We start from the raw sequence: 18,586 nt of genomic DNA on the forward strand, positions 1-18,586 counted from the left end.
GTGGCTTGCTGCTTGCATTGCAGATAAGTAGGAAGATGACATGGCATATATGTATATATGAAATTTTTTATTTTTCATGGTTCAAACAACTGTACATGGCGATTGGTAATTATTTTATGGTGGCAGTTACGTGATTGTACGATTATTTGATGTGTGTTAAGAAGCGCCCTCTTACAAAAATCCTAGAAATTAAAAGCAGAATGCAAGTGTCTAGTTATCTTTGTGGGTAATATATTACAGCTAAAAGTACTTATCAAAGCACATACATCTGCATATCACAAGTTACAAAAAATAAACTGAAAACTACAAAGTTAAAAAAGATGGCAATTATTGATATTCTAAGAAAGCTGATTAAGGGCTCAGTTTGATCTTTTGGTGTTCCTGATAGGCCTTACCCATTTGTCTTCCCTCATCCCGAATCTATCAATGAGCCAATCACGGTACCTTGCATATCGAGAGTTCCATAAAACCAGGCCGACCACAAAACCGCTTACAACACCTGAGAATATGACCATCCAATTAAGTATATCATCTGGAAGGAAAGACCGATCGGATGCATACTCACTAGTGTTGCTCGTTGTTGGTGCGTTTGAACTTCCACATCCCTTGGATAACGGTTCTCCACACAATCCGGGATTATTCATGTATGAATTGTTCTGAAATGTAAAGAATTGTTTACCTTGAGGAATAGGCCCATCAAGATTGTTAAATGACACATTCAAAAGGGCTAGGAAGTCAAGCTGCAATAGTTCTTGAGGAATCTCTCCCGTTAGACCGTTTTGGGAGAGATCTAACGATTCAAGATTGGCTAGATTCCCCAAAGATGGCAAGATAGGACCTGAAAGATGGTTGTTCGAAAGATTAAGAGATTGTAGCCCTCGAAGATCTTGAAGCGCTACAGGAATTGGTCCATCAAAATTGTTACTAGAAAGATCAATGGCTACGAATACATTCAAGATTTTCAAGTACTCTGTCTTAACACCTTTGTTAGTTAATGTCATTGAGTAGTGGTAAGTGCCCGAGAGACCATTAGTCAACGATTTTAAAACAATATAACTTGAGTTGCCAACATAAACCGATTTCATTGCTTGCCAACTCTTGATGTAGCTCTGAGGCAACTGACCACTAAAATCATTATTTGAGAGGTCAATGATACGCAAATTTGAGAACTGTGAATCATGAGTTGACGAATCTTGAATTGCACCATGTAATTTGTTGGACCCTAAAATGAGAACTTGTAGTTCAGCAAGAGGTCCAAGCCAATATGGAAAAACGTCATCGAACAAGTTATCTCTAAGAGAAAGAACCTCTAACCCAGTACAATTTGCTAATGATCTTGATAACTTCCCAGTAAACTGATTTGCGCTTAAATCGATCATACTCAACAGACACCCATCTGTGAATTCATTCATCATTGTGCCATGAAAGTTATTTCCTTTGAGATTCAACGTGGATAATGAATTACTTAAGCTGCCTAAACATGAAGGAAGAGTTCCATTCATGTTATTAAAGGACAAATCTAGCAATTTAAGAGATCTCGCTTCACATATCGACGATGGTATTTCTCCTGTTAAGTTATTATTGTTTACATAGTAATAAACAATGGTGGGTGGTGGTACTGGAAGTTGTCCTTGTAGCTGATTATACATTATACCGAATAAACCTAAATTAACCCATGGAAGATATACAGGATGCTGTTCAAAACCAGTGATTGAATTTAAGGAAAGTTCGATAAACTGCAATGTTTCAAGACTGTTGTTCCAAAACCATACTGGTACAAGGCCTGCAATTTTGTTTTCTTTTAAAAGTAATACCTCCATGTTGTTTTGGAAGCGTAAAAAAGTAGGAAATTCATTTAAATTGCAAAATGACAGTCCTAGATTTTTCAATGCCGGTAGGACGACACTGGTGTAGTTATTTGAATCGACAAAAGATATATTGTTATAATCAAGATAAAGAGTTTCAAGCTTGTTGAGTCCTGCAAACGTGTCAAGGAAAACTGTACCACTAAAATTGTTATTAACAAGGCTAAGATATGTGAGGTTTTTAAAATTGGAAAAAGCACTAGAAATTGGTCCTTCCAACTGATTTCTGTCAAGGCTTATCACTGTTAGTTGTGTGAGGTTCATAAAGGAAGATGGGATACGGCCATATATAGAATTACCTTCTAAACTGGTGATGCTAAGTTTTGTTAGGTTTGAAAAAGGAGGTGGAATTTCAGAGGATAAGTTAACATCTTCCAGATAAAGTGTTCTAAGCTCATAAAGCTTTCCAATCCAATCGGGCAAGCTTCCTTGATCGAAATTGATACTACTAATATCCAAATTAACGAGTTTCAGTACACTAACCAATGAAGGAAAACGTCCTGTGAACTCATTGTAACGGAGACTCAAGAAAGTGAGTTGTGTCAAGTTAGACAGTGTAACCGGAAGAGGCCCCACGAAATTGCAATAGCGAAGGTCCAAGACGGCCAAATTGGTTAATTTACTGAAAGAATGTTCTGGAATAATCCCAGAGAAACCTGTAGTACCCAAATCCAAAATTTCGAGTAAGGTGTTGTTTTGGAATTCAGGAAAGGTGCCACTAAGGTTTGAATTGTTTCTTATTGCAAGAATTTTCAGCTTTGGTAAGTGAAATATTGATGATGGGAATTCATCTTGAAGCTGACAATTGTTGAGTAGGATTGACGTCAAGGAAGAAAAATTGGCTAAGAAACGAGGTATGAAAGAATTGATTTCAACCCCCGAGAGACGGAGCACTTCAAGTGCGGTCATGTTTCGCAACAAACGGTCAAGGCTTGGACTTTGAAGAGGATTCAAAGACAAATCTAACCAAGACAATTGGGTTAAATATGAAATCTCACCAGGGATTTGGCCGTTGAAGCTTGAATTAGAAAGATCAAGCGTCCTTAATTGCTTTAGATGACCAATCTCAGTTGGAATTCGAGAGTTTGAAAAATCGTTCAGCGAGAGGTTAAGCTTTTGAAGATAAACAAGATTGAAAATAGTACTATTTGAGCTGATAGGTCCCTGGAGAGAAGTTTTGCTCAAGTCAAGCTCGATTACATGACGCCCCTTATTTTTGCTACATACCACACCATTCCACAAACAACAATCAGAATCATTATCTGATTTATTGTTTGTGATCTTCCTCCAAGAGTTAAAAAAGTTGGAATCTTGATGAAGCACACTCTGCTTAAGTTGGAATAAAGCGGTGCATTCGTCATCATGGCTCAGTAACGATTTGGTACGCGTGAAGATGGCTAATATGTATGTAAAGAAAAAGAACATTCGGATGAAGCTGAACTGATACAAGTATGGAGCCATATATGAAGAAAATATATGTTGAAGACGATTTACTTTGAATTTTTAGTGAATGTGAAATGTTGTTTATATAGAAGATTGATGATGATGATATGCATGATAGAAACTGAAGGATATTGAATTTGAGATGTTATGTGCTACCTGCTAAAACTTGAAGAATTCAAGGTCTGACCATGGTGAATGTATCAGATATTCATATTATACAGTTGATTATATATAGATATTGATTGCCATTTTGGTTAAACCATACTGTAATTAATAGTTAATTTTTTTTTTTTTTTTTTAGGTAAATTAATAGTTAATTTATGAAATGTACTTATCACCACTTTTCAAAAGAATCAGCTGAAAACTACATATAAGTGTTGAATTAATATATCTCAACACACATGATCAACCACATCATGAATCAAAATATAATTAACATTAAAGAATACTTGATTGTATTGCAGAATCTATTGACTGAATCTTGAGTTTGAATGATGAAACATCATTAAGGATTGTCAATTCCAATATTAATGTCAAGAATTCGATGGAGAGATTCTTAGGTTATTGGTGTTATTAAGAGGATACATAAATTGACAATATGTGGGAAAATAACCATCCCTAATACGTAGTATATATATAGTTATAGTTATGGTGTTTGTGGCAAATATACTTTCATCAAATAACGGCCAAAGTTAGGGAAAATAATGTCATTAATGCAAACATAAGAGGACAAGAGGTGTAATAAATAGTAAAAAGTCACATAATAAATGAATATTGTAACAAATGCCTACTTATTAATATATATATATATTGTTATAATTCAGTAGGCTTATAACTACCTTTAATGGTTATAAGAACAAAGAGAGAAAAAGAGAGAAGAAGGAGAGAAGAAATATTGATATTGATATTTCAAGAGAAATGGTGCACCTTAAATGGCTACCATACATGTCTATTTATAGCATAAAATATTACTATGCAAGAAATATAATAATAATAAAATTAACATCCAATCTAGATATTTTATAACACTCCCCCTTGGATGACAATTTTATTAGAGAATAACTAGTACTGCCTCGTTAAAAACCTTGCTAAAGAAAACCCATTGGGATAAAACTTTAGCTAAGGGAAAAAGAGTGCAGCATAGAGTTGACTCCCCCTCAAGTAGGCAACGTCTGAGTTGTTACATCTTCTGAACATGCCTCATGTCAATATTATGAACGTGTGTTCTGAAAATAGCAGTTGGCAGTGCTTTGGTATAAAGATCAGCAGAGTTGTTGATTGAACGTATCTCATTTTAATCTGGTTGTCTTTTACGAGATCTTGAGTATATGAGAAGAATCTGAGGTTTTCATCTGAAACTGTATCATCTAAATCTTTTATGTACAAGTTTAGCCCCTGTGATTTGTCTACAGTCTCCTTCATGGTTTGCTCAAACCCTTGTTTCAATTCCTATTCTCTTGTAGTCTTTTCTGAGCCTTACCAACATACCATTCTTTTCCATCAAACTTATGACCGTTAAGACCGTTTATAGCTTTAGCGCCTCGTCAGCATTTATGTTTTGTTCTGTCATTTTTGATACTCTTCTTTCATTTATGTAAGCTGTATTATCTTCATAGATAGTTGTTACGCTTTTATAGCGTTCTAGTCCACAAGAATCAATAATGATTTGTATCATTGATCTTAACTAAAATCATTCCCGAGTAGCTTCATGTAATGCAATCACTTCGGCATGATTTGATGATGTTGCAACAAGTGTTTGTTTTGAGAACGTCACGATATTGCGGTGCCTCCATTTAGGAATACATATCCAGTTTGAGATTTAGCTTTATGTAGATCGGATAAATAATCTGCATCTGTATAACCAAACAAATCTTGTTTCGAGTTGTTAGAATAAAATAATTATAATTCAGTAGTTCCCCGAAGGTATCAAACTATTTGTTTGATCCCATTCCAATGTCTTTTGGTAGGGGCTGAGCTGAACCTTGTCAACAAATTAACTGCAAAAGAAATGTCAGATCTTGTATAATCTATAAGATACATAAGAACCTCAATTGCACTAAAATATAGAACTTCCGATCTGTTAAAATTTTCATGATCTTCGCAGGGATGAAATAGATCAGTGTCAATATTGAGTGATCTAACAACAATGAGTTTGTCTTTAAAAAAAATGTTTTAAAATCTTTTCGGTATAAGTTGTTTGATGTACAAGTAAACCATTAGGCATATGCTCAATTTGCAATCCAAGGTAATACTTAGTTTTTTCAAGATCTTTCATTTCAAAATAATTCTTTAGAAGTTGAATGATTTCATAGATCTCTTTATTTGTTCATATGATGTTAAGAACATTGACATAAATAACTACGATCTCATATCCGAACATTGTTTTTATAAAACATACGTGCAAAATAAGTTTATATTTATACCCTTTTTTTTTTATCAAGTAGTCATTTAATCGGTTATACCACATACGTCCCGTTTGAATAAACCCACTTAGAAATCTTTGTGATTTAATGGAATATATTCCCTTGGGTTTTACATTAGGTGCTTATGATACCTTAACCCTTTACGTATATTCATATACATCACTATTAAGTGATCCATACAGATAAGTAGTAACAACATTCATGAGATGCATTTAAATAACTACCAGGTTGATTAAGTATCTAATAAGTAATTGTATCCATTACAGGAGGATAATTTTTCCTCCTAATTCATTTCTGGTCTTTGTGGGAAATATTGAGTTACAAGTCTAGTTTTGCCTTGTAACTTCATTTGCACATTTCTTTTCGGATAAAAATTCATTTGTATCCCATACGTTTCACATCTTTAAAAGTGATAACGATTGATCCGAAAACTTTTCTTTTATCGAGCGATTCTAATTTAGCTCTTATTGCTCCTTTCCATTGAGCTCAATCATGTCCATTTTGTATATTCAATGACAGATTTTAGTTCCAGATCATCATCTTTATTCATGATGTCATTGTAACATTATATGAAAATATCTCATAGAGATTTTAGTTTCATTTCGGTTCCATAATATTGCATAATTTATCGCAATTTTAGTATTTACATTTATCAATATCCTCTGCAGAAGGAATATTGATTTGTGGTTCTTCTTGAACACTTTCTCTTACCTCATTATCAGCTGATTTTCTTTTTCGAGGATTTTTATCTTCGGAACCAATTGATCTTCCACGTTTGATGCGTGGCAAAGACTCAACAGTGACATTATTGCCAGCTTTTGGAATTTCAGTTCGAGCTGGAGCATTTATCGCTGGTATATATGATTTAGTCACTTTTTTATATCTGTAAATGCATAAAGTAATTAATTTGCAAGTTCTTGCATATGCATTATTTTTGAACTTTCGTTTCACATTCTTTTGTGCGAGTTCAATATACCTTAATTGATGTTCACATCATGAAGCATCATTTTATTTTTTATTTTTATTTCTCCCCCTAATCTAGGGAACAATGTTTTATTAAAATGACAATCAGCAAAACGTGCTGTAAAAACATCACCCATCATGGGTTCAATATATCTTATGATTGAAGATGTTTTATATCCAAAATATATTATCATCTTTCTTTGAAGAACCATTTTATTGTGTTGTGGTGATACAATTGGAATATACACTGCACAACCAATGTTTTAAGGTAGAAAATATTTGGCTCTTGGCCAAAATCAAGTATTAAGTGAAAATATTTACGACTTCCACATGGTATAATGCGAATTAATGTCGCAGCATGTAAATTTACATGTCCACATATAAATATTGAGAGATTTGTACTCATTATCAATTGTCTAGTTATTAGCTGTAAGCGTTTATCTATTGATTCAGCTAAAACAATTTTGTGTATGCACATGAGCAACTGGATGTTCAACAACAATCCCTGTAGATATATAATGATCATTAAATGCTTGAGATGTTAACTCACCAGCATTATCAAGTCTCATCCTTTTAATGGTGTAATCAGAATAATGTGTTCTCAATTTAATAATTTGTGCAAGAAACTTTGCAAATGCCATATTACGGCTTGATAACATACAAATATGAGACCATCCGCTAGATGCGTCTATTAGAACCATGAAATATCAAAATGGTTCACATGATGGATGAATTGGTTCATATATCTTACCTTGAATTCTTTCAAGAAACATTTGTGATTCTTTTTCACAATATACTTTTCATTAATCACCATATGTGCTTTCCATTAATCACCATATGTGTGTTTTTTTTTTTTATTTTATAAATCACCATATGTGTTTTTTTTTTATCATATATCCTTTTCACCATATACGCTTTTAATCATATGCGCTGTGTTTTTCACCATATGCGCTTTTAATCATATGCGATTTTCATCATATGCGTTGTGCTTTTCATCATATTCGCTTTTTATCATATGCGCTTATCATATGCGATGCGCTTTTTATCATATGCGCTTTTTTATGTGAATAGTAAATTAATTAATTTCGTTTTACTATTCATATGAATTAATTTAGATTTACTATTTTGTTAATTGAGTAATATATATATACATCATATACTTGTGACTCCGAAGGCTCAAATGAATTTGACCATATAGTTATACGTTGTACCTTGCACATTAATTTTCAGTAGAAGCTTTAGATGCATATTATTTTCAGTAGAAGCTTTAGATGCACTTTTTTTTTAATCACCAAATACCACAAACACTTTGTTTGCGTTTGTTCATAGTCATCAATGAAAACCATTTTCTTTAATTTTATTTTATACAATAAAATTAACGCATTATTATTCTTTTCAAAAACAATAATCTATTGTTATTGTTCACTTGTGCCATGTTTAACAACAAAAGTCAACAACCTCTGTCTTGTTTGTTGTGGCAACCAAAAACAACCTTTGCTTTTGTTACCGAGAATCCAAGACCAAAAAACAATTAATTTTTAATTAATCTTTTATCAAAACCATAAATGATTTTATTGATCTACGTTGATATGGCCATAAAGAATTGACGGCTGACCTACTTTTGTAAGTGTATTTCGGCTATCATCCCGAAAACGCACAACGACCTTTTTTTTTTTTTTTTATGAACTATTTGTTTCATATCTAGCTTAGGCAATTATTGTGAACATTTGGTCCCTATAAGAGCATTTATTTTTTAGACTTTTAGTTGATTTGTACTTGTCACAATTAGGGATAGCACCCGCGGGTCGAGGATGCGGATCCATTGGATCCATCACCCGTACCCGCGGATTTTTTTTAAGAGACATCCAATTGAACCCTTGTTCGTTGAAACAATTTGACTATATTTTTACTCCCCATTATTAAACGGGCCATTTTGATGCACACTCTTAAAAAAAATAATTTGTTTTTTAAGTTTTATTATTCAACCTCCTTTTTTTCAACGGTCACGTTTTTAACAAAACATTTGACAAGTTTGGAAAAAAGTTTTTTATTGATTATCATCAAAAGTTTTCTATTATCACTCTACTGGATGGAATTATGGCATACAACCAAAATTGCAACCCAACACTACATAAGAACAAAAAAGGTTGTTTTTAATTAACATATGTATATGTGTTAAACTCGGAATAATAATAACTTATTTTAGAAAATTAACATAAGACATGTTGAAACATTTTTGTCACATTTAGCTCATCAAGTCTAATACTTATCATTGATAGATTTTATCACGTCTAGGAGTTGTTTACTTTTTTCTTGTATTAAGTCCTACTTTCATTTACCTTTGTTTGGAAAAAAGTTTTTTTTTTACTTTGCTTTCCCCCTTTCTGTAAAACTCATTTAAACACTTTCTTTGTTTTTTTTTTTAAAAAAAACTTCCTTTTTTTTACGTTACCCGTAAATTATAAATATATAAAAAAAAACTTTTTGTTTAAATTTTTTTTCTAGTTTTTAAAAGGCCACTTGACCAATTTTTTAATTCTTTCACAACACCTGATATCGTGATCGTGACATTTCACCAAAGCAAGAGATATTCTTGATAAACTAAACACGGACTCGTGTTTGAAATTGTCGGCCACAAAAAAATTCATTTGATAAAAGTATATATATTTTTTTAGTTATAGAAGGAGACCACTTCATTTTCAATACTTCATTTTTTGACAAAAAACTATTCCATTTTACTATCCCTTTTTTTTTTTTCTTACTTTAACTTTTAAGATATACTTTTAATAAAAATACAAACTACTTTTTCTTATTTTAACTTTTAAGATTTACTTTTAATAAAAATACAAACTACTTTTTGTATTTTAACTTTTAAGATTTACTTTTAATAAAAGTACAAACTACTTTTCTTATTTTAACTTTTAAGATTTACTTTTAATAAAAATACAAACTATTTTTTTATTTTAACTTTTAAAATTATAAATTTAAGAATAAACATTAGTATGCATGAAATAAATAATGATTAATTGCATAAGTAATCATAAATGTTAGATAACATATAAAGACCCCGTCATATTCGTATTGATCGGAATTAATCTCGACCCATGGTACCGTGTTGTCAAATGACGTGTTGCGTACATAAAGTACCGTGTTGTCAAATGACGTGTTGCGTACAATCATGAGGTCTTATTAACATAAATATAAATGTTAGTGAAGTTAATAAGAGTTAGATTACAGAAAATATAATTCAGGTGGTATAACCGACCATATATAACTTAAATAACATAAATATAAATGTTAGTGAAGTTAGTAAAAGTTAGATTACAGAAATATAATTCAGGTGGTATAACCGACCATATATAACTTAAATAACATAAATATAAATGTTAGTGAAGTTAGTAAAAGTTAGATTACAGAAATATAATTCAGGTGGTATAACCGACCATATATAACTTAAATAACATAAATATAAATGTTAGTGAAGTTAGTAAAAGTTAGATTACAGAAATATAATTCAGGTGGTATAACCGACCATATATAACTTAAATAACATAAATATAAATGTTAGTAGTCCAAAATTTGATATATTCGAGTCTGAAAATTATTAATAATTTCATACCTTGATTAGTGATTCGTGATCGTTTGAGATATCTTTTAATTACACTAAGCTTTTCGTGCTGATAACGTGTTATAATTCAGTAGGCTTATAACTACCTTTAATGGTTATAAGAACAAAGAGAGAAAAAGAGAGAAGAAGGAGAGAAGAAATATTGATATTGATATTTCAAGAGAAATGGTGCACCTTAAATGGCTACCATACATGTCTATTTATAGCATAAAATATTACTATGCAAGAAATATAATAATAATAAAATTAACATCCAATCTAGATATTTTATAATATATATATATATATATATATATATATATATATATAGTGGTAGGATCAAGAGGGAAGTAACCATTCGGGGGGAAACGGGGGGAAGCAAAAACTTTATTTTTTTCGTTTTTTGAAAAAATTTTGTTCACGAACATTATAGATGAGATGAAAATATGAACATTTAGTAGAGACACTTTGTGATAAATATTTTTATTTTGGCGGGAAAACGCTCGAAGAAGTAATATATAACAATTATCGTGTTTTTCGAGCGTATTTTGAGGTTTTAGCAATTGGGGTTTAGATATTAGGGTTTATAGGGTTTAGAAATTTAGGGTTTAGGGTTTAGATTTAGGGTTTAGATTTAGGATTTAGATTGAATTTTTAACACGAACGGTTTAGAGTTTAGGGTTTAGGGTTTAGGGTTTGGTGTTTTGGGTTTATTCCCAAAACACAAAACCCTAAACCCTAAACTCTAAATCGGGCTAAATTTTACTTCACAAAACATGAAGAAAAAAACGTTCATATTCTTCACGAACAATATTATCTTGAATGTTATTTTTGACGATCTTTTTCCCGCCTAAATAATAACATTCATCACGAAGTGTCTCTTCTAAATGTTCATATTTTCGTGTGATCTTGATGCCGGAAAAAAAAAGTTTCAAAAAAAACGAATTTTTTTTTTTTGCTTCCCCCCGCTTGGTTACTTCCTCATTGATCCTGCCCATATATATATATATATATATATATATATATATATATATATATATATATATATATATATATATATATATATATATATATATATATATGGGTAGGATCAAGAGGGAAGTAACCAATCGGGGGAAGCAATTTTTTTTTCTTTTCGTTTTTTGAAAAAATTTTGTTCACGAACATTATAGATTGGATGAAAATAAGAACATTTAGAAAAGACACTTCGTGATGAATGTTATTATTTTGGCGGGAAAACGCTCGAAGAAGTAATATATAACAATTATCGTGTTTTTCGAGCGTATGTTGAGGTTTTAGACATTAGGGTTTAGATATTAGGGTTTATAGGGTTTAGATATTAGGGTTTAGAAATTTAGGGTTTAGGGTTTAGAATTAGGGTTTAGATTTAGGATTTAGATTGAGTTTTTAACACAAACGGTTTAGAGTTTAGGGTTTAGGATTGGTGTTTTGGGTTTATGGAATAAATCCAAAACACCAAACCCTAAACCCTAAACTCTAAATTGGGCTAAATTTTACTTCACAAAACATGGAAAAAAAAAACGTTAACATTCTTCACGAACAATATTATCTTGAATGTTATTTTTGTCGATCGTTTTTCCGCCAAAATAATAACATTCATCACGAAGTGTCTTTTCTAAATGTCCTTATTTTCATCCAATCTATAATGTTCGTGAACAAAGTTTTTTCAAAAAACGGAAAAAAAAAATTTGCTTCCCCCCGCTTTTCCCCGATTGGTTACTTCCCTATTGATCTGCCCATATATATATATATATATATATATATATATATATATATATATATATATATATATATATATATATATATATATATATATATATATATATATATCTGATTTACAAGTTTCACTGATTACCAAGGCTCCATAAGAATCTGGTATTGGTTTTACATGCGTGAAATAAACAACGGTTCATATGTTTTAAAGTTGGATTGCTCAGTGATTCAATTATCTCTAGCATTAACGAAAAATAGCTGCCAGTTTTCCAAGAGGCTGAGAAGGCCTCCCGAAGCTATTTCCAAGCCTTCCCCTAATGATAATATATATAATATAATGTTTTACTTGTTAAAATATCATTAAGCTAGTGGCCATAAACAAGTATACACACAGCTGTCTGAATGGCTTGACCAATTCTGAAACTTGCTTGGCTTGACTAATGCTTAAACTTGCTTAATTAATTATTGCTAATAAGGATATATGAATATTTAGTTGTGCACACCAAAGTGATTTATATTTATATAACTTAATAGGAGTAATAATAATATCATCTTGGGAAGATACTTACCGGAGATACGAGTGGTTGTTGGCCGCCACCAGCGAGGAAGGCAAGAGGATTAGTAGAGAGCGAGTACCATTATATATTAAAGTTTGGATATTTGGATAATTCGATATCCGAAAACCTGATATCCGAAATTTCGGGTTCGAATATCGGATGCCCAAATCCACCATCCAAATTTTCGGATATTCGAAATTCGGGTATATGAACTTTCGGATATCCGATTTTAAACACCCCAGTTTATGGCAGTACATTGAACCAGTCAGTTAGCCAATCGCAAATATTTTGTAAATAAAAAAAAAAACATCATACGGAATATAAGCATTGTAAAATTCAATATGTAATCAAGCATAAAATTAAGGGAAATCGGCCAGAATGCCCCATTTTTAAATGTGTTTAACAATATGCCCTCAAAATCAAAATTACAAAAATGCCCCCGACCACGCATCACGCCCATGCTAGTAGCTAGGTGCGCATGCGTGATTCCGAGATAATAACCGAGATAACCATTTTTCATCGCGAGCATGCACCATGCACCACGTGCGGACGTTTTCGTTGTTTTGAATTTTTTACATACTTTGAGCGCTCATAACTTGGTATAGGACATTCTAATTTGTAATCCGTTAAATTTATCACCAGTCTTGACTAAAAGTACACGAAACTCTTCAATCAATTTGAATAAACGTCACATTTAACAAATCGAGCAATTTCTATGTTAATTTACAAAAAAACGCGATATCATATCAGGTAATAATTTCATAATTCTTTGTCACTTCAAAAGCGTTCGGCGGATAGATCTCGAAAAAATAAACATTAAAAAAACAGTGACTAAATCAGAGCTACGAGTCAAAAGATACGGTCATTCAAAGTTCTTGCCAACAAGTACCACGCACAGAGCACCGTGCGTAGAGCGTGTTCGCGATTAAAATGGTTATCACGATCATTATCTTGGAAACACGTATACGCACCAAGCTACAAGCATGATGCATTGTCAAAAAGAATTTTTGCAATTACGATTTTTTTAAGGGCATACTATTAAACATTTTTGAAAATAGGGGCATTTTGATTAATTTTCCTAAAATTAAACTAAAAGATACAAAGACTTAATCTTATTATCTTGGGAAACTAGAGGTGGGGCATGACTAGTCATAAGTTAAGTGCACAACACATTTTCAAAAACTAGCTTGAAAGAGTAGAGAACAGCTAGACTTATAAGTCATTACCGAATCTCATAATTAGCGGTGAGGGCTTGTAACAAAAATGCCGAAATTTTATGGAGGCGGATATTTAGGATTTAGGGTGAATTAACATTAACACCCTATAATACTAAAAAGAGTGGGATTTTTGGTCGTTTTTGACTCCTCACGTTTATCAAACGACATCAAGCCCCAAAGTTACAAAACCTCTCCCCAAAGATTGTTAAACATGTTAACTTCTTAGGGGTAAAAACCGTAACATTATTATTTTATGAAAAAAACTTAAATAGACTCCACCCAAATTTTTAACGGCCCATATCTTCTCGCCCACCACGAGTTGAATTTTCCCGACGTCAACGTCCAACGCGAAATAATTTTATGAACACAACGTAACTAACTATACACGAAACGGACGTTTTTCAAAAAACGCTAAATATTTCGGGCTATCTTTAATACATATATATACACGTATAATAAACATCCCAAATTAACTACATCATATCGATGGTTCCATCCCCATTTTTTAACCGATTTTCTCGGCGTTCAAAACGCGCATGCCATTAGGTATAATAAGTACTACCCGCATATATCCAAACACACCCATAACAACGCGTTTTTAACTCTATAAACAAATAATGTTACGTTAAATATGAATATGCAATCCAAAAGGCCCCGCCGCATCGCGCGGGTAAATCCGTATCTAGTTAATTATTAATATGGTGAACTTGGGATAGTGTGGAGTTTTTGGTCTGAAGTCTTTTGTCTTTATAACCCCGCCCGTATAGGCCCATCTCGGACCAATCGGTGAACATTTTGAGAAATTGCTTTACATTTACTCTAGCAAAATTAGAAGTTTTAATTTTCTAGGTATTTTACATTTTACATTTGCATATACCGCAAGATCATAAAATATATTGAGAAGTACATAGTTAGAAAAGATTGCAATGATTGATATTCAAAAGATTGTCTACTTAAGCGCTTAGTTTGATCTTTTGTGTTCCTGATAGGCCTTACCCATGTGTCCTTCCGCATCCTGTAACATCCGTGTTACATCCGTCCCACATCGGTTGGAAAGGGGAACGAAACATGCCTTATAAGGGTGTGGAGACCTTTTTTCCTAGCATGACGCGTTTTGGGACCACAAGCACAGCAGATGACGCGTTTTGAGACCACAAGCACAGCAGATCCCATGAGAACTCTGCAGTTAAGCGTGCTCAGGCAAGAGCACTACCAGAATGGGTGACCTCCTGGGAAAGTGCTCGTCGTGTTTGGTCGCCAAGAAAAATCCGTGAGCAACCTACGGGGCAGACAAGGGTACGTCCCTATCTCTGCAAAGCGGACAATTTCATGCTACGGGAAACGTTTTACCTGGGGTGTTTCAGATGGTATCAGAGCCAGGCCCCGGACCAAACATGCACAGCGAGGACGCTGTGTCCCATTAGGGGGGAGGATTGTAACATCCGTGTTACATCCATCCCACATCGGTTGGAAAGGGGAACGAAACATGCCTTATAAGGGTGTGGAGACCTTTCCTAGCATGACGCGTTTTGGGACCACAAGCACAGCAGATGACGCGTTTTGGGACCACAAGCACAGCAGATCCCATGAGAACTCTGCAGTTAAGCGTGCTCAGGCAATAGCACTACCAGGATGGGTGACCTCCTGGGAAAGTGCTCGTCGTGTTTGGTCGCCAAGAAAAATCCGTGAGCAACCTACGGGGGAGACAAGGGTACGTCCCTATCTGTGCAAAGCGGACAATATCATGCTACGGGGAACGTTTTACCTGGGGTGTTTCACATCCCGAACCGATTAATAAGCCAATCACTATACCTTGCGTATCGAGAGTTCCATAAAACCATGCCGACCACAAAACTGCTTACGACACCTGATAATATGAGTCATAACTCATAAGCACTTTTGTGACCATCCAATCAAGTATATCATTCGGAAGGAGAGACCGATCAGACACATACTCGATAGTGTTGCTTTTTGTTGGTGCCTTGAACTTCCGCATTCCTTGGATAACGGTTCTCCACTCCACACAGTTCGAGATTACTCATGTAAGAAATTTTTATAATGTAAAGAATAGTTTACCTTGAGGAATGTGACCATGAAGATTCTTAAATAACACATTCAAAAGGGCTTGGAAACCTAGTTGCAATAGTTCTTGAGGAATTTCTCCTGTTAGCGCGTTTTGGGAGAAATCTAACGAATCAAGATTCGTTAGATTCCCCAAAGATGGCAAGATAGGACCTGTAAGATTAAAGAGTAAACAAATAAGATTTTCCTTGTTCAAAATATCCGACAAAGGAGAGTATTGTTTTTACGTACATGGTCTGACCGGGTTATACCGTGACTGTTTTCAACCCTTTTCGGTGGCCACCCAAGATATGGTGGTGGTGAGATTTGAACCTTAGACCTCTTGTGAGGAAATCGAGGCCTCAAACACTAGACTCTCTTGGAATGGTTATAGGACCTATAAGATGTTTATGGGACCTGAAAGATGGTTGTTCGAAAGATTAAGAGATTTTGACCCTCGAAGATCTTGAAGCACTAAAGGAATCCGTCCATCAAAATTGTTACCTGAAAGATCAATGGCTACGAATACGAGAACTTGCGGACATAGCCCAACGGTTCCCCCATGTACTATGTGTCATGGGATGGGGAAAGGTGATGAGTTCGATCCTTAGTGATGACATGATTTTCTCTAAAACAATTGAACATCAATAATGGTGGTATATATTGACCCTATAGGGAGGTTTTACTGGATTCGTTCACGGACCTCTACCCAGGAACAATGCTTGAATGGATGTATTCCCGGGTACCGTCGATCATGTTCGGGGTTTCGCCCGAACGTGTGTGATACGTGCAAATGATGAAGGTTGTTGGAATAAATGATCTACTGATGCCAAAAAATCATCGTTAAAAAAATGGCTACGAATACATTCAAGATTTTTTGGTACTCTGTCTTCACACCTTTGTTAGTTTGTGTCATCGTGTATTGGTAAGTGGCCGACAGACCATCTATCGCCACTTCAAAAGAAAAAAGAACTCGAACTGCCAACATAAATCAATTACATAAACCATTATTCGAGAGGTCAATGATCCGCTACTTTGAGAACTGTAGATTATCAGTTGATGAACCTTGTATTGCACCATGTAATTTGCTGGACCCCAAAATGTGAACTTGTAAGTCAGCAAGAGGTCCAAGCTAATATGGAAATACGTCATCGAACAAGTTATCTCCAAAAGATATATCCTCTAACCCGTTACAAATTTTTAACGATCTTGATAACTGCCCTGCAAACTCATTTGCGCTCAAGTCGATTCTATTCAACAGACATCCATCTATGAATTCATTCATCATTGTGCCATTGTGAGAACTCGTCCCACATCGGTGGGGGAGGAGAACGAAACACCCCTTATAAGGGTGTTGATACCTCCTCTAGTGGACGTGTTTTGAGGGTGAGTCTCAAGAAGCAAAACCGTGAGCCATCGTGTGTCGGGGCAAAGCGGACAATATCCACTATGGGCTGGCGCTGGTCGTTACAACCATGATAGTTATTAAATGACAAATCCATCATTTGCATGATACCCTAATACACCTAAATTAACCCATGGGAGATAAACAGGACGTAGTTCAAACCAGCGATTAAATTTAATGAAGGTCCATAAACTGCATTGTTTCAAGACTTTTGTTCCAAAACCATATTGGTACAAGGCCTGCAACTTTGTTGTCTATAAATTTTAAGACCTTCATGTTTTGAACGCCTAAAAAAGTAGGAATTTCATTCAAGTTGCAATATGACAGTCCTAGATTTTTCAATGCCGCTAGGACGACACTTGTGTGGTTATTTGAATCGACGAAAGATAAAAACATCTGAGATTCTTGAGTCCTACAAATGTGTCAAGGACAACCGTACCACTAACTCAATAGACTAACCAGTGACGGAATGAGTCATGTGAACTCATTGTAGCGGAGACTCAAGTACGTGAGTTGTGTCAAGTTAGAGAGTGTAACTTGAAGAGGTCCGAGAAATAGCAATTGTGAAGGTCCATGACGACCAAATTGGTTAGTTTGCTCATAGAATGTTACCGAATAATCCCAGCGAAATTTGTTAACCCAAATCCAAAGTTTCGAGCAAGGTGTTGTTTTTGAAATTCAGGAAAGGTGCCACTAAGGTTTTGATTGTTTCTCAATGCAAGATAATTCAGGTTTGGCAAGTGAAATATTGATGATGGGAATTCATCTTCAAGCTGACATTCATCGAGATTGATTGAAAAGGTTTGAATTTTGATGAAGAATGCTCTGCTTAGATTGGAATAGAGCGGTGCATTCGTCATCATGGCTTAGTAACGATTTAGTGCCCGTTAGGATGACTAATATGTAAGTAAATATAGAGTATTTGGATGAAGCTGAATTGATTGAAGAAAGGAGCCATATATGAAGAGAATATATGGTAAAAGATTTTACTTTGATTTGATTTTTAGTGGCTGTGAAATGTTATTTATATAGAAGATGATAGATTATGGTATAAAATGAAGGATATTTAAATTAAGGTGTTATCTGGTACCAGCTAAAAGGGAAAGAATTGGTATGATCGACCATGGTGATGGTCCAATTTACATGATGTATCAAATCTTAATATTATACATTTAACTCGATATTGATTGCATTTTTGGAAGGTGTTCAATGGTCCATTTTTTTTAACATGGCATATGTGATTATCTTCTTGATTCATTAAACAATTTTTTACAATAAATTAATCACTTGTCAATGAGGATTGATAACGAC

At 34.0% G+C, this 18,586-nt stretch overlaps 1 protein-coding gene across 1 annotated transcript; it reads right to left on the bottom strand.

Moving 5' to 3' along the window:
• Nucleotides 1-212: 212 nt before the first annotated feature.
• Nucleotides 213-3,326, bottom strand: LOC139853460 (receptor-like protein 6). The gene has a single exon (XM_071842854.1). It carries the CDS (start codon nt 3,324-3,326, stop codon nt 360-362), a length of 2,967 nt encoding a protein of 988 aa, XP_071698955.1. The 3' UTR covers nt 213-359.
• Between the last annotated feature and the right edge of the window lie 15,260 nt (nt 3,327-18,586).

Source organism: Rutidosis leptorrhynchoides, chromosome 6 (genome assembly GCF_046630445.1).
Source record: "Rutidosis leptorrhynchoides isolate AG116_Rl617_1_P2 chromosome 6, CSIRO_AGI_Rlap_v1, whole genome shotgun sequence".
Lineage (NCBI taxonomy): Eukaryota > Viridiplantae > Streptophyta > Magnoliopsida > Asterales > Asteraceae > Rutidosis > Rutidosis leptorrhynchoides.